General features: G+C 36.7%; 2 protein-coding genes across 8 annotated transcripts in view; one reads left to right on the forward strand and one right to left on the reverse strand.

Moving 5' to 3' along the window:
- Positions 1 to 11,750, reverse strand: part of LOC127503282 (dynein axonemal intermediate chain 1-like) — a 30,405-nt gene extending 18,655 nt beyond the window's left edge. For 2 of the 6 annotated variants that reach the window (XM_051876874.1, XM_051876876.1), the window contains exons 1-14: positions 6,995 to 8,138; positions 6,647 to 6,715; positions 6,454 to 6,549; positions 6,263 to 6,343; positions 5,912 to 6,157; positions 5,693 to 5,752; positions 5,423 to 5,551; positions 5,186 to 5,270; positions 4,962 to 5,079; positions 4,827 to 4,870; positions 4,486 to 4,733; positions 2,996 to 3,085; positions 2,831 to 2,912; positions 2,124 to 2,200 (exon numbers count right to left, since the gene is read on the reverse strand). In XM_051876874.1, coding sequence (XP_051732834.1) covers positions 2,124 to 2,200; positions 2,831 to 2,912; positions 2,996 to 3,085; positions 4,486 to 4,733; positions 4,827 to 4,870; positions 4,962 to 5,079; positions 5,186 to 5,270; positions 5,423 to 5,551; positions 5,693 to 5,752; positions 5,912 to 6,157; positions 6,263 to 6,343; positions 6,454 to 6,549; positions 6,647 to 6,715; positions 6,995 to 7,036 — 1,467 coding nt within the window. In that variant the 5' untranslated portion in view covers positions 7,037 to 8,138. Of the gene's footprint in view, positions 1 to 2,123; positions 2,201 to 2,830; positions 2,913 to 2,995; positions 3,086 to 4,485; positions 4,734 to 4,826; positions 4,871 to 4,961; positions 5,080 to 5,185; positions 5,271 to 5,422; positions 5,552 to 5,692; positions 5,753 to 5,911; positions 6,158 to 6,262; positions 6,344 to 6,453; positions 6,550 to 6,646; positions 6,716 to 6,994; positions 8,139 to 9,119; positions 9,209 to 9,687; positions 9,765 to 9,887; positions 10,034 to 10,397; positions 10,544 to 11,549 lie in introns of those variants that run through there. The other 4 variants (XM_051876879.1, XM_051876878.1, XM_051876877.1 and 1 more) reach the window with 4 other exon arrangements.
- Positions 11,751 to 14,066: 2,316 nt separating this feature from the next.
- stx2a (syntaxin 2a) lies at positions 14,067 to 22,793 on the forward strand. Of its 2 annotated transcripts, none has more exons than XM_051876880.1 (9): positions 14,067 to 14,246; positions 15,166 to 15,231; positions 15,353 to 15,452; positions 15,794 to 15,868; positions 19,007 to 19,080; positions 19,175 to 19,283; positions 20,670 to 20,743; positions 20,828 to 20,965; positions 21,215 to 22,793. In XM_051876880.1, the coding sequence occupies exons 1-9, from the start codon at positions 14,067 to 14,069 to the stop codon at positions 21,374 to 21,376; spliced, it is 978 nt and encodes a 325-aa protein (XP_051732840.1). In that variant the 3' UTR covers positions 21,377 to 22,793. The 2 variants fall into 2 exon arrangements, with proteins under 2 accessions (XP_051732840.1, XP_051732841.1); XM_051876881.1 differs by lacking the exon at positions 14,067 to 14,246 and adding an exon at positions 14,677 to 14,918.
- Positions 22,794 to 26,422: the final 3,629 nt, after the last annotated feature.

The following is a 26,422-nucleotide window of genomic DNA, read 5'->3' on the forward strand; positions in this document are numbered from 1 at the left end:
AACAGTGACAATCCGTGTGTAGGGTTGCTTTTCATCCAAGAGAGTGAGCTCTCTCACAATTCTGCCCAAAAACACTGCCATGAAAAAAGAATGGTATCAAAACATCTTCCAAGAGCAACTTCTACCAATGACCCAGGATCAACTTGATGATGATCAGTGCATTTTTCAGCAATGATGTAGCACCATGTCACAAGACAAAAGTGAAAAAAGAAGTGACTCGGAGACTTAGAAATCATTACTTTAAAATTTTGGATCCATGGCCAGGCAATTCCCTGGATTTTAATCCCATAGGAACCTGTGGTCAATTCTCAAAAGGTGAGTGGACAAGCGGAAGCCTACAAATTGTGATCAATTCCCAGCACTTATAAACCAAGAATGGATCGCCATCAGTCAGGATTTGGCCCAGAAGCTGATATCCAGCATGCAAGAGCAAATTGCAGAGGTTATGAAGAAGAAGAGTCAACATAGTAAATACTGACATTTTGCATATATTGAATGTTTTTGCCAATAAAAGCCTTTAAGACTTATGAAATACTTATCATTATTTTCCAGTACACCACAGAAACTGATAAAATAATCTACAAATACTGAAGCAGCAAACTTTGCAAAACAAAATGTATGTCACTGCCAATACTTTTTTGCCACGGCTGTACAATAGGACAGCTGGTCTTAGTAAGCATCAGAATTACAGCAGAAAGCATCATCAGATAACGTTTTGATAGCAAGTTTCTTTAATTTAGCTGTGCTCAACTGATTTTGTAAAGACATGCCATTTTTATATGAAGGTCAAAAAGCTGAAAGTGCATCTTGGTGCTTTGACCTTAAATCTCTCATTAAAGATGGGCAATGTGGGAATGTGTGATAGGGCTGTCTGCTTCCAGACAGAGAAGGTCTGGTAATGTCAGGGAAAAGATAAATCATAAATCCTTCAGCATCTGTTTAGCTGTAAGGGCTGTTGCATTAGCATGGCACAGAGATCCTTATTTCTATAATTCAAGCACATGGCAAATACCTCTGTTTTGATAAGAGGAATTAACAGCATTATGTGTGTGGTCCTGGTATTCCCTATGTTATGGGGACCAAATGTCCCCATGAAGAAACAAGCTTATAAATCATACAGAATTATCTTTTTTGAAAATATAAAATAGCAGAAAGTTTTCTGTGATGGGTAGGTTTAGGGGTAAGGTTATAGTATACAGTTTGTACAGAATATACAGTTTGTACAGTATAAAAACAATAATGTCTATGGAATGTCCCCATAAAACATGGAAACTCAACGTGTGTGTGGCTACTTAATCATATTTCTAAGACCAATTTGTACCCAGATTTAAGCTAAATATTACAAAACCACCTTTTGGGGACATATTCATTTGTAAAAACAATATGACAATAAATAATATAAATATTTTCTTTAGTAAAATGTTTAAAAAATTTCAGAAAAGAAGAAATGCAGAATTTTTTCTTTTAAGGTTATGGTGTGGGTAAAGGTTAGGTTATAGTATTTATAACTAACTGTATACAAATAAAATAGGCTTAAGTCTATGGAATGTCCCCATTTAGATAGCTAAGTAAACGTGTGAGTGTGTTGTGCAGAAGTGGAGGGATGTTAGGAGTGAAATTTAAAAGGAGGACATGTGTTTGCATGTGATGTTTGTAATTTAGAACAAAACAAGACATACGGACTAAAGGATGTTATATAGATGAGAAACAAAACTATGTCTGTTTTTTCAAAATGAATAGTTTGAATGCTAGTCTACCCCTGGCTGGCAGAGTGAAAAACATAAATAAAGAAAGAGACAGAGACGGAATGTTATTAGCTGATGCCGCCCGTTCTGCTGTGATGGCAGTGCAGAGACAGACAGCTACTAAGAACACTTCCTCTCTGATTAATGACAGCAAAGGGATATTATATAAACAGTGACGGCCCAGCAGGAGATAACCACCACAAACAAAACAAGCTACTATACCACTCCCAGATTCAAACAGAGAAGAAAAATGAGATAATGAGATGACTCAAGACTGAATATCTTCAGAGAGCAAGATGTTCACAGGGCATTTGTTAATGCAGAATATATATATATATATATATATATATATATATATATATATGGAATATAAATGACCTTGTGAATCTTTCCAGCTTCAGTGGCAACAAGAAAATGGTAGTCCTTTTGTTTATGAAAGTCCAAAGATGTTCCAGCTATAACCACAAAGAAAATATTTTCAGTGAGGATGATAATACATGAATGCATGCAATATTTCACATTTATTCATTTTGACATTTTAACTGTTTTTTTCTGTTCTGAAGATTCTGAAAAAACAAAAACAAAACAATCTAAACATAAATTGAACTGATGAGAAGCTAAAACCAGATTCAAACATGAACCAAAAGTAATTTGCATTCTTTTTATGGTGAAACTGAATTATAATCGACTCTCAGCAGGTGAAATATCACCATGAATGAAACACACAAGAAAATGTATACAAACACCAGCTGAAGACTAATGTGCAGGTCGGCAGCAAAAACATCTTTACATCCATATTATGTGCATAAAGTATTGAAAAAGTTGTTTTATTGGTGAATTATTCCAGATTTCTGTGTCTGTGATTACATTTCCTTTACTATAGTAGATATAGCCACAGCTGAAGGGGTTGAAGACACAATATATAGCACAGCCTTTGTCCCTATCCTAGAGAAAAGCCCCACTAACATCATCATTGCATGTTTTTATCAACATCATTGTGATCAAATTGGTTGTGCGAAGAAGAATTATTGTATTAAATACTTAAAAGGTATAATATCTGACCATTGTGGTAATGTGGTTCATACCTGTGGCAATGACATCCTTAAGGTCATCAGGAACTTTGTCCATGGCTGGGAGTTTGATGATGTCTGTGAAGACTAGTTCATGCTGAAATTCAAATGATTGGCATCAGTTAAACTCATACAATAATGACTTGCTTTAGAATCAACACAAGATGTTTCCTTCTGTACCTTTACCAGAGTCCAAGACACCACTCGTCCATCAGCAGACACAGAAATGAAGTTGTGATTACTGTCCAAGTCATCTTTCTGCCACTTCACCTGTAACGAAGACAATGAAACACGAATCTATACCTATTTTTATTTAATTACACTACCATTCAAAAGTTTGGGGTCGGATATATATTTAATTGTTTTTTAAAAGAAGCTACATTTATTTAACTAAAAATACAGCAAAACAGTAATATTGTGAACTATTAAATAGCCATTAACAGCCACTATTCCAGTCCCCAGTGTCCAATGATTCTTCTGAAATTATTTTAATATGCTGATTTGGTGCTCAAGAAACATTTCTTATTGTAATTAATGTTGGAAACAGTTGTGCTACTTAATATTTTTGTGGAAACCATGATACCTTTTGTTAAGGATTCTTTGATGAATTGAAAAAAGAATCAACAGAATCTGTCAGAGAAAAAAATCTAACTGATCCTAAACATTTAAACAGTAGCTGACTATGTTTTTTTTTTTAAATAGTATATATTATATGAATCAATAAGCATTATGCAAGCATAAATGGGCAATTCCATGCAAAAGTCATCCTTACCATGAAAAAAAAAAAGAAAAAAAAGTTGGGCACACAAACAGACTGTTCACTTTGGTCTATACTTTATTGTACGTAACCACTCTCGTCGAATGTTATAGATATTTGCTGTTTTGTTACATCATATACAAGGTGGGCGCCAATACAAGCTGAGTTTTTAAAATTACTATGTTCTACTGTTTCTAAAAAAAGGCAATAGAAACATCCAAGATTTCAACAAAATGTTATAATTTGGCAATTTCCTGATTAACAAGGGGATGATAGAGCATTGTGTACACTTAGCTTGCTTTGACAGCAAAGCTTTATAAATTTATAAGCCTCTTGTTAAATGTGTCTGCGAATTCCAGGGCCATGTAACTTCCATTATGTTTTAGATAAGTTTATGCTACACATACAGTGTTAATACAAAAGGTTTCGGTGCAATGATAACTTGTATAAATGTAACATGTGATGAACATTTTGAATACATTAAAAGAAAATTCTAAAATCAAACCCACATCTGATATTCAAAATGTAGTATGCTAAATTGTATATAAAAAGGACATTTTTAAAAATCTACTTTAGTGTAAAATTCCATCAGTAGAGTATATAAAAAATTGCAGTTTAATATTATTCTGGTTTATTTTCAGCACAAGGCAAGTCGATTGCACTTGTTTTTCTGGCTGTGTACGGCACATTTTGGTAAATATAGTGTCGTCCAGGATTTCTATGCAGAGAGAAAATTTGCACACAGTATACAATACTGCACTGCATATAACAGAACAAGTAGTAGTATTCTATTCTGACCATTGTATTGAACATACAGCTCCATTGGCATACTAGTGAATGGCAAGTAATAAATAATGATGGTTTACTGTTAAAATTTTACCCATGACTCACAACCTCACACCCTCATCCATACCTGCATCACAGCGCCTCTGTGTTTCCCGGAGCTGGCTGTGCTGTTATAAATGGGCTGATCACTCTTTTTCTTCAGGTTGTACACTGCAACACAGCCATCATGCAAACCTACAGCTACCAGGTAGGACAGTTGTTCATGGATGTCTACGCACATTACGCCTGAGGCTGTGTTGAAGCTGAATTCTGGGTAACTGGAGTTCTTCAGGGTGTAAAAGAGAAGCATGCCACGCTCCTCTTGGGTAAATTCATCTTGAGGGGTAAGATGAAACACATTTCAGAGTCATTTAGCTTACAAATGATTACTTGTCTAAGGTTTTCTCTCAGAGTAAATAGTAAACTTACATGACCCAAGACCAACAGCAAATAAATCATTGTATTTAGGATTCCTTCAAATAAACAAACACAAATGTCATTTAAAGAGGTGCTTTTAATATTACTCAAAAAACACTAAATGGCTGCATTTTGTTTGGAACTCACCAGCAGAGGGCAGTAACAGACAGACCTTTGGCTTTATCGTACTGAAATTTCCACAGTGTGAGAAGAGTGCCCTTCTCTCCTCGAAATTCATCAGCTGCATCCTCAAAGTACATGAAATCTGAGAATTGGATACAATTTTTGAACACTTTTTAATATCTGTCGATCTGTCAGATATCCAAAATAAAGTGTGTAGCAGCAAAAAATTTTTTTTTTTTCATAATTACCTTGTGCTACCTCATCAAATATATTTTGATTCACCATACGCTCAATGATCTTGGCCGCATGAGCTAGTTGGGATATGTCATCACTCTATAAGCACAAGAAGGTTTTTTTCCCTTTAACTCAATCCATCAAACAAATCAATCACACTATTGAACTAAATAACACATAGGTAATTTTCTTGATCATTGTGCATGTACTCAGTTACAATCTATGTCAAATCTTATTTGTCGTCTAGCTACCTGAGTCTCTGCTTGAATCATCTTCTTCTTGCTTTTGTCCTCCTCCTTATTTAGGAACTGGCCTTCTTGCTTCTCTTTACTTTTCTCCCGCCTCTTAAGTTCCTCAACGTAAAAGTCATAGATCTCCCACTGCAGAAAGAGCAATGTTCGCTGACACAGATTGTAGAAATCCGTATTCATCATAATACAGACACAGTGCTGGTTTACTGCAGGTGTAGCACAAAAAAGTTGCTCAGAATAATTTACCAGCAAAGGCAAAGATTTTCTCACCTGATTGGCTGTTGCCGAGAAGTTTGCACGAGGAGGAGGCTCTGTTTGACAACTTATATCCTGCAAAACATAATTTTGATTAAAAAAGGGCAAAATACAGTGGCTTATGCATAAACTGAAAATGCAGAAAACCTACAGTCTTTCTATAGTCTTGATAAAACCATCTGCTAAATGACTATGTGGCAATAAACAGATGGCAGATAAAAGTAACCCTCTTACTCTTGGGGGGTTGTTTAGTGTCTGAGAGGCTCTCTCGTTGAAGTTGAACTGGTTGGTGAGTTTCCGCGCTTTCTTTCCAGCTTTGGCCAAATTGTCTAGCTTCTCATCTCCTGCGCCATCTTTCCTTTCAGCTTGTTTAGCCATCAATCTCCGACCTTCATCAGATTCCTTGTGCACAAGATTCCCTTCTAGTTCAAAGTGAATAGCCATCTGATCTACAAAGACGATGGGTTTATAGCAGCCCTCCTGAAAAGACATCAGATTTTAGTGATTTGTTAGGCTGATGATTTTAAATCATCATGGTTAAGGACCACAATTTCAAAAAGTTGTAAAGATGCAGCAGGATTTTACTTTGAAACTGTATCTGACAACGTTCTGTGGAGCATTTGGATTGTTTGCTGTTAGTACTCTGGTTATCTCTTCATTCAGCTCCTTATGAACACAAAAAAACAGAAACATGCATTAATAATAATCCCAACATCACTATAATGTGACATTATGTTGGCAGGGTCAGACCACAGGTCTTCTCCAAGTTTACACACTTTCTCAGTTAAGTCCAGCTGATCCGGAGGCTTCACAAGAGTCTTCCCCTGCATCCATTCTTCTCCTTCAGCTGTATCTGTCGCTTCTTCCTCATCCTACATTACAAAAGAGGTTTGAAACCCCAAGATCCTTTTAAGAGATATGTGGCCAAAAATACATTTCTATCTGGATGAAAAGTGATTTGAAAGCTACCCTTTTCTTTCCAGCAGCTTTGACACCCTTTGCCACAGGTGCCTTTGGCTGGGTGTTAACATTAGGTGCCTGCATTTTAGGAGAGAAGATATCAACCTTATAGTCTTGACAACAGTGCAGTTCAATTTTCAAGTAAAATAGCAGTCGTTAACTAGATGTTGGTTTAAGAAAGCCTAAACCAAAGGTTTAGATATTGATAGAATTTGATGGATTAAGCATGAAAGCTCTAGGAGTTAGTCAGACATTTTAGTCTCAGAATAATAATAATAACAATAATAAGTGATAAAGTTTTAAGTTTAAATAGTAGATAAAATGTCATTTGCATACGCTGTAACATCGTTAACATACCTGTTTAGATTTCACTGTCCCAGCTTTGTGAGGAATGGACATTTTTTAACAGTATTATCTGTTATGCAGTCGAAAAAAAACCTCTGAATTTTGAAGAGATTTTTAAAGCGTAAAAATAACTTTGCGTTTAAAATGTCAAAACAAGTGCTCCCTTCTCTGAAACTGCGAATGGTAGCGCGTGTGTGTTTGTGTGTATAGACGTTGTCATAGCAGCGGCATCTGGCTGACGTGACATTTGTGCGCATGCGCATAGTGCATTGCTTACCTGTACTGGTACAATCCTGCAGAACGGGAGCATGCACGTAGTTTCAGGACCGCATTTCTAAGACCTTTTTTTGTGACAGCGCCACCTAGCCAATTGTACTCCGTCAGAGGAGACATGGTTCAAACCAGAGCCGTTAAATATGAGAGTTGCGACACTCTTTGATCTCGCCGCCACGCTGTCACGTGGTTCATGTAGCTCTCAATAGTTCCAAACAAATCCGCGCTGTCAACCAGTTTGAATGGTTTTAAGCGGGACAGACAGCAGCAACTATATTTGCAGCAATTATCGGTAAATATTGACGCATAATATACATTGATTATTACGTTGACACTTACATTACATACATATAATAGCATTTTTTTCTGGGGAGTGGCGGAAACACAGCATTAATCAGTTTTTGTGTTTAATTTTGGAGGGAAGAGGGGCTGCTCCCATAATGTAAAATACATTTACAGCAACGACTATATTACAGCATTTTTCGGCAAATATTAACGCATATGCATTGATTACTATGTTTACTACACTTACAGTGTGTTCTGTTTTCCTAAATACGATCCATAACATTACCGTTACTGTTAACGGGATTCATTTCAGTATGGTTAACCCCTTCATCCTTCCCTAAACATTAGTGTACTGTTTGTATTTACCTACAGTATGTCTGTATACTATATGTATACTTTGTGTGTGTATATGTGTGTGTGTGTATATATATATATATATATATTCTATACACACACACACACAAGAAAAGTTGTTCTAAGAACTAAGTTGTCCTAATAAGAAGGTTTTAGGACAACTTCAGGTCCATTTCAAATGCTGACTACTCTATTATATTATATTATATTATAATATAATATAATAATATACATTACATATAATGTGTTTATTATGTGTGTACACGTATATGTACACACACACACGTATATGTACACACATAAACACATATGTAATGTATATGTTATATATATATATAAATAAATAAATAAATAAATAAATAAATGTATACATAATATAGTCAACATTTGAAATGGATCAAAAAAGTTAATCAAAGTGGTCCTAAAACCTTCTTCTTAGGAATTGGCCAGCCACTTCTGACCAGACTTCTCCAGACGGTAGATGGATGTACCAGGGTCCCCCAGTTTTCAAGGTTTGCAAGGCAAGTAAGCATGTTGTGTCTTTCATCTGCTGCAGTAAGTTTCTTTGGCTGACACTGCTGACCAGTCCTCAATTTCTTTGTGCTTCTTCAACAGAGCTTGGGCAGCACATCTGAAGCAGCACATCTGCCTTGTGTCTTATTGCTGCGTCTTGCTGTGGTATATGTTTTTTCACAGTAAACTGTCTTCAGCAACCTTGTTAGCTGAGTTTGGCTGTTCCTCACCCAGTTGTGTTAACATTACTGCATATATTGTTTGTATTGAAAATTGTATTTTGATGCTTTGGAAACATTGTTCTTATAACTTTCATGCCAATAAAGCCCCTTGAATTGAATTCATTTTTGTGTGCGTTTAATTTTGGAGGGAAGAGCAACTGCTCCGATAAGGTATAATACATTTACAGTATGTGCTGTATATATTTTTCTTGTGCTTCTATGGTCATAATTACTAACATCCTAAAGTTATGTTAAGACACATTCACATAAATATATACATGAACAACAAGTGAATATCAATGAATGCCAGAAGCTGCTCAGTTTTAAGTCAAGAAAGAATTTGTCAACAGTGAAAAATATACAAGGCAACCAATTGCATTCTACAAAACATTTAATTATACATTACATAGGTAAATTTTCCTTGAATGTTAGGTCTTCAAAGAAACTCGCTTGACTTCCTACAGGGAAGCTGTAAGTAATGCTATAGTTACTTGAATTTTTGGGTGAGAGCATTCCATTGCCAGAAGCAAACCATGAGACGGGGTCTTGAGTCAATCAAGCCCATTGCAGCTGGACAGAACTGGGAGTGGTAAAGAAAGAGGAAACAGAGTTAAGGTTAATATATTGAAGGACAGATTAAATAAACATTGAAAGCCTATGTTTCCCAAACATTTTCATGAGATTGAGATTGCAAGAAGTGAGAGCACACAACTATAGTTATGTCTATACTTATGTGGATGTTTGTCCGGATTTCTGTTATTTTGGCTCTGTACCCCAGTAAAGAATTTGAAATTAAATGAAAAAAAAAATATATATATATATTATACACACACACACACAAAAACCACTATTGTTATTTTATTCTTATACAACAACACAATGGAGTCCAGGAAGAGACAATAGGGGAAAATGGAGGTGTAGGAACTACAGTATTGGAAGTGCAATGATTTGGGAGGAGAGAGGAGGTGGAGTTGGTTAGGAAGAGGTGGGAGGGTTTGATGGCACACCTTCCCTGGAAACTGATCACAACATCTAACTTTTATAGATTGATTTTCTTACCATGGTTGGCTGTGCGGCATTTGGATGCACCAATCGGTCCGAGAAAGGGATTCGGATGTATGGTTTCCCAAAAGATGCTGACAGGAGAAAGAAATGGTTAGCCCAAGTCAGCAGAAGCAACCTGACCATCACAAAAGATTACAACAACAGAAAACTGTGTGCAGTAAGTTATGTTTGTAATGCACATTTGGACATTTCACCTGTGGATCAAGGTTCAGTGTGTCATATGTACAAGACTCCAATGAAATTGTGATTTGACAATTATGATGTAATGTCTGGAAAGTGTGTGGAAAATAACCTCATATCATATGCAGGCACATTTTGAGGGAGAGCAATTCTCAAGAACAAAAAAAGGCCATCTGATATTGAAAACTGACGCTGTTCCAACCATATTTGTGCATCGCCCTGAGCCCAAGAGGCGGAAGGGTCCTGCCGTGAGAAGTACCACAGAACCTCCAGTTCATGCAGTGGCCAGTGACCACACGTATTGTCCTAAAATGAACTTCGGTATGAATAATGTGAAGTCAAACTTTAATATTTCTTACTACAATGACTAGCCTATACACTCTCCATTTAACACTAACAATGCCATATCATCATTTCAGACATTGAGGGAGGAAGTGAGGGAAGTGAGGAAAGTGAGAGAAGGGAAAGTGAGAGAAGAGAGGATAAGGAAGGAGAACACTGTGAGCAAATTGAGAGGGACATACCAGGTGCCAGTGAGCCAGGTGCCAGTGTGCAGGGGTCAAGTGAACCAGGAGTCAGTGTGAAAGACTTGAGGGAGGAGTTGGAAAGACAAAGAGATAAGACAAGGAGTGTAGAGGGAGCTCTAAAACGACAGAAAAAAATTAATTCTGTCCTACGGAAAAAAAAATGTAGTCATGGAAAATAAATTTGCTACAATTTTTTCTAAAGATCAGATAAAAGCGATCTGTATGAAGAGTAAGAGGGGCATGAGATGGGGAAACACTACAGTCAAAAAGGCCATAAAACTGCATTTTGCCACCGGCTCAACAGGCTACAGACTGCTTCAAGACATGGAGATTCCTCTCCCTGATATCAGAACACTGCAAAGAAGACTGCAGCATATAAAGATTGAGCCAGGAGTGTTAGAGAATGTATTTGACATGCTAAAGCTGAAGGTTGACAGCCTGACAGAGATGGAGAGGGAGTGTGTGCTGACACTTGATGAAATGGCAATTACACCGAGTGTGGAGCTGCACTTGGGAAGTGGGAAGCTTTATGGAGACGTGACATTACCTGGCCACACAGGAATGGCAACGCATGCATGTGTTTTTATGTTGGCAGGAACAACAACACGATGGAAGCAAGTAGTGGCTTACCACTACAGTGGTAACTCTACTAATGGGGCAACCTATAAGCCTATCGTCCTCAACATTATTGACAAGGCAGCTTCCATAGGGCTTCACGTGGTTAACATCACCACTGACATGGGCAGCCCTAATCGGGCAATGTGGAAGGCATTTGGCGTGGATCACAACAAAACGTCTGTCCCACATCCTGTAAGACCAGACAGGAGGCTATACTTTATGCCAGACGTTCCACATCTTGTTAAGAACTTGAAGAGTGCCCTGGTCCGTGGACAGACGTTCACAATTCCTCCGGATACGGTAGAGAAGGAGAAACTCTTCTTCAATGAAGTTTCCGTTGGTCCACTGAAAGATCTGGTGGATTTTCAAGAGGGGATGACATTGAAAATTGCTCCAAACCTATCAAGTAAAACCCTTCAACCCAGTCATTTTGAGAAGATGAAGGTGGGCCCTGCGATGAATATCTTTAGCAAGGCAACCAGTGCAGGCCTGAAATACATGGTGGAGCAGGAACAAAGACCACCCTCTTACCAGACCACAGCATGGTTTCTGGAGCAGGTGGACCACTGGTTTGACATCATGTCCTCTCGCCACCCAGTAATGGCACTCAGCACACACAAGATCGAGGAGTACCAAAAGGCCATCAAGTTCCTTCAGGACACCATCAAACTCTTCCGTGGGCTGAAGATTGGACGAACGGGTAGCTGGAAGCCTGTGCAAACAGGAATTGTGATGGCAACATCTTCAATTCTATCAATCCAGCAAGACATGCTGGCCCAGGGACACATGTTTGTGTTGACCAGCAGGTTTACCCAAGACTGTCTTGAAAACCTGTTCAGCTGCATAAGACAGAGGAATCCAGTCCCAACTCCAGTAGAGTTTCAACATGCACTGAAATCAATATCAGTTGGGCAGTTTCTTGCGACTGTGAAAACAGGAAGTTATCAGGAGGATGACAACAGCCTTTTGGCCGACTTCCTGGACACAAAGCAGTCACTTCCCAGTCCTGGCCTCAGAGTGGAGGAGCTGATGGCACGCAGAGCTGCTCCTGACCTCACGAATACTGAGATCAGTGCGCTCTACCACCTTACAGGCTACATTGTGCATAAAGTGATTAAATATTCCAAGATTTGTGAGGGTTGCCAAAGTGCAATTAAGCACAATGATGACAGTCCTGAAGAAAAGCACAGTGTTTTACTGAAGCTGAAAGAGTTCAAGCCAGGTGCACTTTGTCGGCCGTCACAAGAGGCCTTCGATTTAGTCCGGCAAATTGAGGAGCTGTTCCGAACTAGGACCAGTGGCTCCTTTATGGATCCAAATGCCATGGATATGCTGGAGAGAGAGGGTAGGCTCTTGGACAGCAGGCTTCCTTCATGCCATGATCTGCAAAAAAAAAATAACCAACAGATACATTAGGCTGAGGTTAAGAATTGCAGCAAAGCAGATCTATGCTAATAGAAAAAAAAAGCTGTCTGATGATGGTCATCTTGGAAGCAAAAGCCAGACAAAAAGGGCAAAAAGGAACCAGCAAGGCCAAGAAACATCCAAACCTACAACAAGCAGGCCCCCACCAAACACCTTGCTTGTTGCCATGGAGGAGTTTGGTCTGACCTTTGCTCCTACAAATGTCCCACCACCTAGCATGGCTTCAGCATCAATAGGTATGGAGGGTCTGTTTTGCCTGTTTTCTGGTCTCTTGTCTTATGTTTATACAAGTTTCATTGATTGTATATGTGTTATTCATATATTCCAACATATCTGTCCAACATATCTGCTTAAGGAAAGATGTGACTTGTTTGTGGTAACTCTGGCACTTGACAATAATTTTCTGACTAATTATTGACAATATTATGTTCTATCTTACACTTACAGCCTCACCATCACTCCACCAGCTTCAGCACTCCACTGTTCAAATTCAAACCAGCTTCATCATCACTCCACTGCTTACAGGAACGACAAGCTCCCCCAGCCTGGCCACTGCTCCACTCCCCACCGATAATCCATCCTGTTGAAAACAAACAAAACAACACACACATACAGTGATTGTGTATGGCTTTGCAAAAATCCCACCTGTTCGACAGCTGGAACTTACTTAACTTACTGAGAGTTATTTTTATCTAGGTATAAGTCTTGGTTTAGACTTCTTTTTCACCTCCTAAAAGAGAGAAAAAAGTGAAATATTGTAAAATTAAATGTCTTCCAAAAATACTTAATATTTACAAAGATGTATTCTGGTTTCACTTGTATACGTTCCACTACACACGGGACTGTTAAAGTTCAATGTGTCACCAAAGCAGTGTACATGTGCTTCTTTCATCAAAATTTTTAAGAGCCATGAACATGAGTTATGCAGCTGAAATTCTTCACTGTATTCTAAATAACAACTACTAAAATAATACTAAAAAACAACTTCAGTTTTTTGGTCAAATGTCAGTCTCAAATGGTTTCACATGTCTCACATGCCTCTTCAATTTAAAAATAGATTAATAACCTTTCTTTTTGCAATTATAGTTATTTGCTGGGATCATCCACATTTATGCTACATATCCTATCACTCATCACAATGCACTGTCTAACAAACGGTCTGTGTAACTTCAATGACTAAATTAACCAAGGAACAACCTTGCTAGATACAAGCTAGCCATGTTATCTAGTTGAGCTAGCAAAAATAAATAAAACAAAAATTCTAGTTAAGCTAGCTAAAGTTAATTGTAATCAGGTGTTACGGTTGCAAACAAGTGTTAATCACTTTAACAACAAATCTAACAATAATAGCCGACGATAAACGTTGTATGCCAACGAACTTGAAGAAAATTTGAGGTAAATGTAGTCCAATATCAGATTATGGTAGCTAATATTAGTTGAGTGTTTGTTACTTAAGCTAGCAGCAATTAAGAGTCTACCTACCTCCAATAAACATTAACTAAAGCTGGCTACATAAAATACAACTATTATTTAGATTCATGAGAGGTCGGCTAATGCGTTCAAATGTCGAAAATACAGTAATTTCATCAACTTACCAGCGAGCGTTCTTCAGAAACATCGAAAATGTGTGGAGTTCAGTGCTGGAACTATCAGTGTTTGGAACTATTGTCTGCTCCACGACACGCGTTACTTCCGCATTCCAAAGTTCCTATGGCAGTCTATGGGAGTGTCGCAACTCTGTTTTTCAACGGCTCTGGTTCAAACCTGAAACAAACAGGTGCAAAGACTAGACCCACCGAAAGGGTACGTTTTTTACAAGTTTACTATATTTCCATCTTATTTTTAACGTAAGTGCGGACGCGGCCATTTTAAACTTGTGCATTGTCCAAGACTTGCGGTGTCAGCCACTTCTGTGCAAAAATAGTTCATTATGCTGCTTGATTTAAAATTCAGTTAATAAACTGCTAGCACATACAAAGTGGGGTCCTAGAACTGCTGTCCTGAAAATGCAGCCTTCTGTATTGCAGGATGACTGCCACAAGCACTATACAGCAATGTTTTTGTGTTTTGAAAAATAACCTCTACTCACACTGTTTTACTTTTGTTTACCTTGAAGACTGAAGTCGTGTGAATAATCCGCAAGCAAGTACAATAAATAATTAGAATGATTTATTTATCGCGTCTAAATGTACGGAAGTAAATAGGCGGGGCTTTTTATCTGTCCTTAGTTGTGTTGGAAAGTCCGAGTCGTTATTCTGCGAATCGATTCTTTTGTATAATTCGTGTACATTTCATCTGAGCTGTTCAGACCGATTTTGTCAATTATTTCAACTGATTCTTTGAAAAATATTCAACTCAAAAGAACGATTTGTTCACGTTAGTTTAAACCAACGAGTCATTCTCTCATACTGTGCGTAACGGGTTAGAATCTACTTTGAAGCTAAAATGAAGGACCGTCTTGGCGATTTAACAGCCGTAAGACTTCAATAATTTCCTTAATTAATATTAATTAGATTTAAAATATTAATGATAATAATTTACGTTTTATATAAACTATATACTTACTTTCACTCTCGTATACAGCTTGATTACATATATTTGCATTGGTGCCTTATGATTAGCCAGTATTGCCTTTTAGGCTATCATGTTTTCTGTTAAAACAAAGTTTGGATACGCTTAAAATATTTTGTCTCCGTGACTTATTTATTTGTTTTGTAACCAGCGCTGCAATGACACCACCACTACTCCTGTGGAGTCTAATGCTTTCCTAGAGGAATTCCTTCCTAAGGTTTGTATCATAGTGCTCTTGTGTTTGAACATCTACAGCTGCTATAGGTGTAGAATTTTCTCTTTACATTATACCCGAAATTACGAAGAACCATTTTAGTCATGAATTTTAACGTATACAGGTTGATGGGGTTCAAAAACTTATCGAGAGAATTTCCCTCTGTGTTGGAGAAGTAAAGCTTAGGCATACTACCATTCTGACAGAAATCAACCCACCGACATGTGAGTACATTGCATATTGTTTTTATGTCCTTACAAAGTGCACCTTGGTGTCTGAGAGGGTTTAGGGTTCCCACAGTTACAGAAAACCTGGAAAAATTAGGAAATTTAAAAATGATTTCCAGGCCATGAAAAGTTACCCTCAGATTAAAAATATTAAATATAATCTCTATTTTATATATATATATATATGTATATATATATATATAACATCTATTAATCAGGAAATTCATTGTTCAAAAGGCATGGGAAGCCTGAATATTTACTACAGTAATAAACAAAAGTGTTTTGTGTTTTGTTCATATTATCTACCACATTTTTTGTGTGTCTAATCTTATTAACAGATGCGAGAGATGAACTTGAGCAGTTTAGCAATGACATCAAGCAGACAGCAGATTTAATCCGGGTTAAATTAAAAGGTAACTGAATTGAATTTTTCTTGTTTTTTTTTTTTTTTTTTTTGCTGCAGAATTCATGTAATCAGGCATGTACGGGCTATTGGGAAAACGGGCGAAGTGAGAGAGACATCCCCTACATATGTTTCATTTTAATGAATTTTTAATTCAAGTAAAATGTTACAGTTTTTTTCAACTGCTTACACACATTTTTAAAACTTTGTCTCTTTTTTCAAAACTTTACACACAAATCCAAGAATTACACACACAAAATGCAAAATGCCTCACATCTCTTGCAAATTGAAGCACTGCATTCAAAATATCACAAACACATCTCAAAAGCAAACATTTGTCTTACGTTGCAAACACCTTTGCCATAATATTCTATTTTTGGATATATCATATACACACAGTTATTCAAAACCTAAAGCTCTTCTTTCATGAGCTCCTATGTACATTTCTGTACAAGATTGAAAGTAATTGTAAAAAATTCATGGTAAACACGAAAGCAAGATTGAAACCAAACTATTTCTTTTTTTACTGTAAGCATTTGTGGTTGTGAATACAGTATTACACAGTATGAAAGAAAAGAAATACATCAACCATGTGTAGTTGGACAAAAAAAAATGCCTATGAGGAAACAAGCTTATATGCAAATCATACAGAAAGATGTTTTCTGAAAATCTAAAATAGCAGAATGTTTTCTGTCATGGGTAGGTCTAGTGGTAGGGTTAGTGTAGGGAGATAGAATACGGTTTGTACAGTATAAAAACCATTACGCCTATGGAATGTCCCCATAAAACATGGAAACCTAACATGTGTTTGTTGTGTGTGTGTTTGTTGGAGGGCGAGATGGTTGGGTGTATCTAGGCTCCATCTCTCCTCCTGGCTGGGTCCGGCCACAATACTTCATCCACGTCACATGCTATGTTCTCTCTTGCGTATCCAACCTTGGATTGAGGCAGTGTCTCCACATGCCTCCTCCATTGCCTGGAGAACTGTTATGTTGACATAGGGATGACGATCATGCACTTTCCAGCACCATGTGGAGAAAAAATCCTCAATAGGGTTTAGAAATGATGAATATGGAAGCAAGTAGACAACAGAAAAGTTGTTCAAAACCTATAACTTGACCTTTGGCCTACTTATAGGCCTATTCTAAAGCCATGATTGGTTGGTGTTAAGTAAAGAAAAGAGTGTTTGCACATGTGAGGAGTGTGAGGCACTGATGAATTAGTGTGGCATTTTGAATGGTTGTGTTTGAAAAGGAAATCAAGATACTTCCTGTTAGATTTTTGTGTGTTATATAGAGAATTGTGTGTTGTGTTTTGCAAAAAGTGTTTTATGAAATTGAAAAATTATTCAAAGGCCAAGAATTACCCTTACGGAACAAAAATATATGGGGATATACTGCAAGATATAATGCAATATATTACATAATACATTTCCATATATGGGAAACTAGTGCTTATATTTTTCAATATACTGCAATATATGCATTGACCATGTATGGCTATATATTGATACATATAAAATATTTATAAATGAAGACAAAAATAGCATTACATTCATTAAGTCTTATCCTTTATTGTGTACATACATTGCACATACATGTTCCCATATAAATGTGAATGTATTGTACACACATATATACACACATTCATGGAATGAGTTACAATCAGTGGTTACAACAGACTTCTAGTTCCCAGCATGCTTTGCTTCTGACTGTTAAAGGAGAGTAAATGTTAAAATTACATGTTATTTCCTGTGTTTTGCTCAATATTGATATAGGGGGAGATCTGTTAGTGTTTAAAGTTGTATTATTTTGAAATTTAAAAGGTTTTCTGGTATGTGTGAGCTTTTGGGGTTACCATTGTGCTGAAGAGTAGAGCCTGAGGTTAGGTTGATGATTGGCTGAACACCATTAAAACTATAATAACTTTATTTAAAAAGTAACGGCTGTGCATGCTATAGTACAGTGATAGTTTCTTTGGTAGAAGCTTTAGTACATGCAGGTGTGTTTTTGTTAACTAACTTGAAAATACGGAACATTTAAAATGTAAATTATTATGAAATATAAGAAATGTGTTACATAATATATTGTACCATATATGTGTTTATACTGCATGAGTAAATATATATGCAATATATTATGTATGCAGTACCATATCTGATCACATATAAATCTATATATTATGAAGTATATTACTGAATATAAAATTACATACATTATGATATATTAGTAAATATATTATCACATATTTTTCAATATATGAAAAGTGGCAATTCCTTATGTATTATTCAATATATTGCAATATATTTACGCAATATATTTTTCTGTATATTTTCAAATATACTGTTAAATCATGTAATATATTGATCATTCATATATAGGGAAATATATTTTCTTTCCATAAGGGTAGTGTATGGTTTTGCAGATTTGGTGTGTGGTTCTGCTGTTTGAGTGTCAGGTTTCAGAAATTGTGTGACAAGTAAGGATTTTGTGTTTAAGCAGTTGAAAAAAACTGTAATTCAAGAGCCTGATAAAAGATCAATATCAGTGTCTTTCATTAATTGGGTGTAATTTTTTCCCCCCACAAATGTTAATAGCAGTAAATTTAATTTATGGCATCCTAGCTTAAAATCAGTGCTTACTGTCAAATGTGACAAATAAGGAAATATTTATTTTGCGGTATATTCAATAATATATATTATTATTTGCTTTCATCCTGTTTTATTTATTAATTTATTTACTCCAATTTAAGGCCCTAACCCCAGGAAAACCAATTCATAGGAAATCGAGGGCCGGATGGGCTGAATTTGTCCAGGGCCAAATTTTTGCCTCAGACCAGCCCTGATGATTTTAAGGCATAATTTGACTTTCAAATAATGAAGCTTGCTTGTGCCAGTTTGTATTGGACAGTTTGGACAAATTAATTTCCTCTTCTTTATTTTTTACTAGGAAATGTGTAAGCTATATCCCCTTTATCTTCTCCAATAAACATTCTGCTAATCCTGGCTTTATATCTCTCTATAGAAAAAGCATTTATCTCTATTGTCTCTGGTTCAACTTCATCCTTGGTACAATGCCTTGAACAATACACTGAAGATTGTAATATTTTTGTCTCTAAATATTTTGTTTCACATTAAAAAACATTTTAGATTTAGAAGGAAAATTTTCAGAGTATGAAAATGCAAACCCCAGCTCAGTCTACTGCCGCATCCAAAGTACTCAGGTGAGATGTCAACCTCTACTGTGTTAAAAATTCAGTATTGTTCATTAGGTGTTTGTTTTATTAATTTTTTCCCATTTATGTTGTTAATCTATAGCACACAGTACTTTCACTGAGGTTTGCAGAAATAATGAGTATGTACAACCAAGAACTGTTATCTTTCCGGACAAGGAGTAAAGAGCAGATACAAAGACAGCTGGAGATCAGTGAGTGACCGTGTATTAACAACTCAAGATTAAATGTCTTTGGTGACAACAGCCCATTGCTATTTGTACATTTCTGCTCTAGTTGTACAGTAGTATGTAGCCTTGAAATTTAATCAATCATTTTTGTAACCATACTTATTTTTATTACATCTCTAGTAAAAAAAAATGAAAAGAAATTATCCTAATGAATATGTAGTGTTCTTAGAGGGTTAGTTCACCCAAAAATGAAAAAATGTCATTTATTACACACCCTCATGTCGTTCTACACCAGTAAGACCTTCGTTCATCTTCGGAACACAAATTAAGATATTTTTGATGAAATCCAATGGCTCAGTGAGGCCTCTATTGCCAGCAATGTCACTGCACCTCTCAAGATCCAGAAAGCAACTAAAAACATATTTAAAACAGTTCATGTGAGTACAGTGGTTTTACCTTAATATTATAAAGCAACAAGAATACTTTTTGTGAAAACAAAATAATGACTTTTCAACAATATCTAATGATGGCCGATTTCAAAACAGAGCTTTACGAATCGAATCAGTGGTTCGGAGCGCCAAAGTCACGTGAGTTTAGCAGTTTGATACACGATCTGAATCAGTGATTCGAAACAAAAGATTCGTAATGCTCCGAAGCAGTGTTTTGAAATCGGCCATCACTAGATATTGTTGAAAAGTTGTTATTTTTTTTAGCACACAAAAAGTATTCTCGTCGCTTTATAATATTAAGGTAGAATCACTGTACTCACACGAACTGTTTTAAATATATTTTTAGTACCTTTATGGGTCTTGAGAGGTGCAGTGACATTGCTGGCAATAGAGGCCTCACTGAGCCATCAGATTTCTTCAAAAATATCTTAATTTGTGTTCCGAAGATGAACGAAGGTCTTACGGGTGTAGAACGGCATGAGGGTGAGTAATAAATGACATTATTTTTGTTATTTTCAAATTAATTATTTTTTCAGCATGGATACATTCAATTGATCTAAAGACATATAATGTTTCAAGAGATTTCTGTTTTGAAATACATGTTGTTCTTTTGATCTTTTTATTTAACAAAAATCCTTTAAAAAGTATCATGGTTTCCACAAAAATATTAAGCAGCACAACTGCCTTCAACATTGATAATAATAAGTGTTACTTGAGCACCAAATCAGCATATTAGAACGATTTCTGAAGGATCATGTGACACTGAAGGCTGGAGTAATGATGCTGAAAGTTCAGCTTTGCCATCACAGGAATAATTTACAATTTCAAATGTATTAAAATAGAAAAAATTGTAATTTTTTTTATTTTTATCAAAAGTTCTTTCAAAAACAGTAAAAAATCTTTCTGGTATCAAACCTTTAAATGGTAGTGTATATAGAAATCAATTTTTTTTTATTTCAAGGTGGCAGAGTCATCACTGAGGAGGAGACAGAGGTTTTGCTGCAAAGTAACAACCGTGCTGTTTTTACCTCAAATGTAAGTTTCACCGTTAACAGACAGCTGAATGCACTTTTTCACATAAGCTTCCTCAAATGTTAAGGTAAATCTTTGTATGTATAGATCAACTCTGGCTCCTGCATCACGGGGCAAACACTGAACGAGATTGAGTCACGGCACAAGGACATACTCTGTCTGGAGGCCAGCATTCGAGAGCTGCAACACATGTTTATGGATATAGCTGTGTTAGTCAACAGTCAGGTACTGTCAGCTTGCTGGAGAGTTCAATAAATGATCTGAAAAAATAGTGCAACAATAACTTAATACACAGTTACAAATAAAATTTTCAGTGCTTTATCTAATATAAATAACTGATTTACACATATGCTTCATTAAAGTTATCAAATATCATTTAATTATCAGAATAATGTACATGAAACTGCCTTGGGATTATGACCTTGCCATATCATAATTTAAAGGTTTGTTTGTTTGTTTTTTACTTTTTTATAGGGTGAAATGGCAAACAACATAGCAAAGACTGTGTTGAAAGCTGAAAATTATGTAGATCGAGGGAAAAAGAACGTCGAACAAGCTTGTGATTACAAGACATCCTGGCATATCCTGCCTTCATTCATGCGCAGAGCGAAACCAAAGACCAATGAGGGCTCTTGAACCAATCTTGAACTTTAAACATATGCTACTTGAAGGTGCTTTTGTGTTCTATGAAAATAAGGGATTCCTGTACCTTGCCTATACTAGAAAAATTCTTACTTGTCGCAGATTGTTGCATGCCCTGAATGTTTTGCTGATCAGATCCTTTTGATTTGTCTGTTGGATTTTCTCAGCCCATTTACAAGCAAACGGTTCTCATTTGTTTCTGCTTACATGGTTAATGATTAAGCTTGCTCTCAGATAGCACTAGCGGGTATTTTCTGATGCAATATGACCGAGTCTCAATAGGTATGTTTACATGCACTAATTTTGATTTCGAGTTTTTTTTTTTTTTTTTAAATGGTCAGTACCTGTTGATTAATTTATTTCAGGTCTACACCATCCTCTTTCAATCTAATTGAAATTTTATTTGGATCGAGCTCAATCGAATTGATTGAGGTGTTTACTTAAAGGTTTTTCAGTCCGATTGAGCCATCAATCTGACCATAAACAAATTATTTAGGTGCATGTAAATGTAGCTAATGTAAAAGCCCAGTTAGAGTTTCGTACATTTAACTTTTGTTTCTTGTGTTTACTTTTATTAGTATGTGTATTAGTTGTTGAGTATTGCTTTGGTGTAACTCAGTTCACCCAAAAATGAAAATTCTGTCCTCATTTACTCACCCTAATATCATTCCAAACCTGTATGACGTACTTTCTTCTGTGGAACAAATAAAACAGCACTGATAATCATTGTAAGGCAAAAACATTCTTTAAAATATCTTATTCCGCAGAAGAAATAAAGCCATAAAGGCTTTATAAAGACAGTTTTTCTCAATTGCTTTGGCTCAATTCTCAAGTTACTTTTTTATTGATATTTGAATGTATTATTGATGTGTTTTAGCATGTGTTTTGTACATTTGCACTATAACTAACTGCGCATGGCCTGTTAATCAAAACTGATGAGTTGATTCTCAGTGAAATTGTCAAACTTCTAAACATTCTTTCATCATGTCAGCCATCACATGCAAAATGATCCATTCAGTTATCAAAATCTGTCAGACATGCATGTATATTCCATAAATATCTGACATGGAATGTTTGTAATATCTGCTAAATTGGCACACAATTTCTGAAACCTGACACTCAAACAGCAGAACCACACACCAATTCTGCAAAACCATACACTAATTCTCTGCCTTCGACTCAGTTTTCAGTTTCATAAAACACTTTTGCAAAACACAAAAAAAAAACAGTTCTCTATGTAACACACAAAAATCTAACAGGAAGTATCTTGATTTCCTTTTTTCAAACACAACCATTGTTTCTGTCCAGCTACACATGGTTGATGTATTTCTTTTCTTTCGTACTGTGTAATACTGTATTCACAACCACAAATGCTTACAGTAAAAAATTAAATAGTTTGGTTTCAATCTTGCTTTCGTGTTTACCGTGAATTTTTCACAATTACTTTCAGTCTTGTACAGAAATGTACATAGGAGCTCATGAAAGAAGAGGTTTAGGTTTTGAATAACTGTGTGTATATGGTATATCCAAAAATAGAATGTTATGGCAAAGGTGTTTGCAATGTAAGACAAATGTTTGCTTTTGAGGTGTGTTTGTGATATTTTGAATGCAGTGCTTCATTTTGCAAGAGATGTGAGGCATTTTGCATATGCAGTCTAGGATTTGTGTGTAAAGTTTTGGAAAAAAAGAGGCAAAGTTTTGAAAATGTGTGTAAGCAGTACAAAAAAACTGTAACAGGAATATATGGGAATTAACAGGAATGTGGGAATTAACAGGAATTAATGTGAATAAACTGAACATTTGCAAAATTGCAGGTTAGTCTATAACAGGGAACTTAAAACAAGCATAATCTTGGTTAAAACAACCAGATTTAATGAAAATTAAGTTGAATTTCTACCCTGCATTCCTCTATCACATGCACACACCACACTACTTACTGCATTGAGGACAAGGACTACATCCAGTCAAGCAAGTTGTGCTGATAAGTATATTTGATCTATGTTATTAAAGTTTAACTAGCAAATACTATATCAAATGTCTATACAGTAGCTAGCTACCCAGTAAATCAGAAAATAGATAATGGTCTTCTTGAGACCAGGTTAAATGGAATTGCAAAAATAACTAAAAACAGAATTGGTTAGTTCTGAAAAAGGTCTATTATAATTTATATTTACAGCACAGATAGATTTTTTTTTGAAAACATATTTTGCAATAAAACATTTTGAACTTCTACCATGTCTAGACACACAGAAACATCAAGAATCAGCGTATAAATCTCAACAATGGCTTCATGCTGCAATGCATTCTGGGAGCTGTGGATGAGTTTTATACTATGATGGCTCCCAGTATGCATTGCAGCATGAAGCATGTCACCGTTGTTGAGATTTATACACTGATTCTTGATGTCTCTATGTCTAGACATGACAGTAGTTCAAAATGTTTAAAAAAAAAAAAATGATCTCAACAGGGCTCAGCCTCCTGCTGTAGTTTCAGTGTTAAACAATATTTAATTCAGATTAATGATAAGCCATACTTTTGATCAGATATAAACCTCGGGATGAAGTCTGTGGATATTTAACGATGATATCATTAATACAGATCACTCCCAGTATTTCTCTTGTCTTTTTTTCACCATAATTGTGTCTATAACTGAGTTATAACAGACAGAGAAACACTAACACTAAAAGTCAAGGTCAAGAGCCCAACTAAAGCAAACACTGTTCACCATGATGGTGACACTTTATTATTTTCAATAAATCATCCATATACATCTGTTAATTCTCAATAAGAACTTTTGTCTACGCATGAAAATAATCTGGTTAGTAATAAGTGGCTGGCAATGCTGTTTTTGTTGTTAAACCCTCCTCTGCTGAGAGGAGAACATAAAAAAAAAAAATTAAACAGTAGATTGAGATCTTGAATGTTTATTCATACATGAACAAAATAAAATAATATTTTTCTAAAATCAAAAATAATCAAAACATTTTAACATCAGAATATATATATATATGAGCAGAATGCTACATATACATCTATATATACATCAGCAGAATGCTAATGTTCTGTGGCTGTATTCACAAAACATTTTAAGGCTAAAAGTAGCTCCTAACTTGCCGATTTAGGAGAAACTCTTAAAAATAATGGGCGTTTAGGACTCCTAAATCTGTGAAACGTTAGGAGTAGTCAAGAGGACTCCTAAGTCACTAAGACCAAATCACAAACAATCCTAATGGCCGTTGCCAATCCGCCTCAGAAATCCGCCCAAAGACACTGTACACCATTGTGGCAATAGTGATAGAGCCTTGGGTGCTGATAAATAAAAACGTCAGATAAATAAATAATGTCCGATTACCTTTGGCAGTTGTTTTCACAAGTTCACACAATGCAAGGAGGAACAGGATGAGCACTGCCAGAGCCTTACAAAATGACCTCCAGCAGGCCACTGGTGTGAATGTCTCTGACCAAACAATCAGAAACAGACTTCATAAAGGTGGCCTGAGGGCCCGACGTCCTCTAGTGGACCCTGTGCTCACTGCCCAGCAGTGTGGAGCTGGATTGGCATTTGCGATTAAACACCAGAATTGGCAGGTCCGCCGCTGGCGCCCTGTGCTTTTCACAGATGAGAGCAGGTTCACCCTGAGCACGTGACAGACGTGAAAGGGTCTGGAGAAGCCATGAAGAATGTTATGCTGCCTGTAACATCGTTCAGCATGACTGGTTTGGTGGTGGGTCAGTGATGGTCTGGGGAGGAATATCCATGGAGGAACGCACAGACCTCTACAGGCTAGACAATGGCACCCTGACTGCCATTAGGTATTGGGATGAAATCCTTGGACCCATTGTCAGACCCTACGCTGGTGCAGTGGGTCCTGGGTTCCTCCTGGTGCATGACAATGCCCGGCCTCATGTGGCGAGAGTATGCAGGCAGTTCCTGGAGGATAAAGGAATTGATTCCATTGAATGGCCCCTACGTTTGCCTGAACTAAATCCAATAAAACACTTCTGGGACATTATGTTTTGGTCCATCTGACACCGCCAGGTTGCACCTCCTGTCCAGGAGCTCAGTGATGCCCTGGTCCAGATCTGAGAGGAAATACCCCAGGACACAATCCGTCGTCTCATTTCGAGCATGCCCCTGTCAGGCATGCATACAAGCATGTGGGGGCCATACAAACTACTGAGTACCATTTTGAGTTGCTGCAATGAAATTTCAGCAAAATGGACTAGTCTGCTGCATTATTTTTTCACTTTGATTTTCGAGGTGTCTTTGAATTCAGTCCTCTGTAGGTTGATAATTTTTATTTCCATCAAACGATGTGGCATCCTTTCATTCCTAACACATTACCCAGTCCATATCAGTATATCATGCTGGATGCATGATATTTTCCCCTCATTGAGATCTGATGTGTTTTCAAAGTGTTCCTTTAATTTTTTTGAGCAGTGTGTACATCTATATATATATATATATATATATATATATATATATACACTATATTGCCAAAAGTATTGGCACCCCTACAAATCATTGAATTCAGGTGTTCCAATCACTTCCATGGCCACAGGTGTATAAAATCAAGCACCTAGGCGTGCTGACTGCTTCTACAAACATTTGTGAAAGAATGGGTCGCTCTCAGGAGCTCAGTGAATTCAAGTGTGGTACCGTGATAGGTTGCCACCTGTGCAATAAGTCCATTCGTGAAATTTCCTCACTATTAAATATTCCACGGTCAACTGTTAGTGGTATCATAACAAAGTGGAAGCAATTGGGAACAACAGCAATTCAGCCACAAAGTGGTAGACCACGTGAAATCACAGAGCATGGTCAGTGCATGCTGGGGCGCACAATGCGCAGAAGTCGCCAACATTCTGCAGAGTCAATAGCTACAGACCTCCAAACTCCGTGTACCCTTAAGATTAGCTCAAGAATAGTGCGTAGAGAGCTTCATGGAATGGGTTTGCATGGCTGAGCAGCTGCACCCAAGCCTTACATCACCAAGTGCAATCCAAAGCGTCGGATGCAGTGGTGTAAAGCACACCGCC

Source organism: Ctenopharyngodon idella, chromosome 21 (assembly GCF_019924925.1).
Source record: "Ctenopharyngodon idella isolate HZGC_01 chromosome 21, HZGC01, whole genome shotgun sequence".
Lineage (NCBI taxonomy): Eukaryota > Metazoa > Chordata > Actinopteri > Cypriniformes > Xenocyprididae > Ctenopharyngodon > Ctenopharyngodon idella.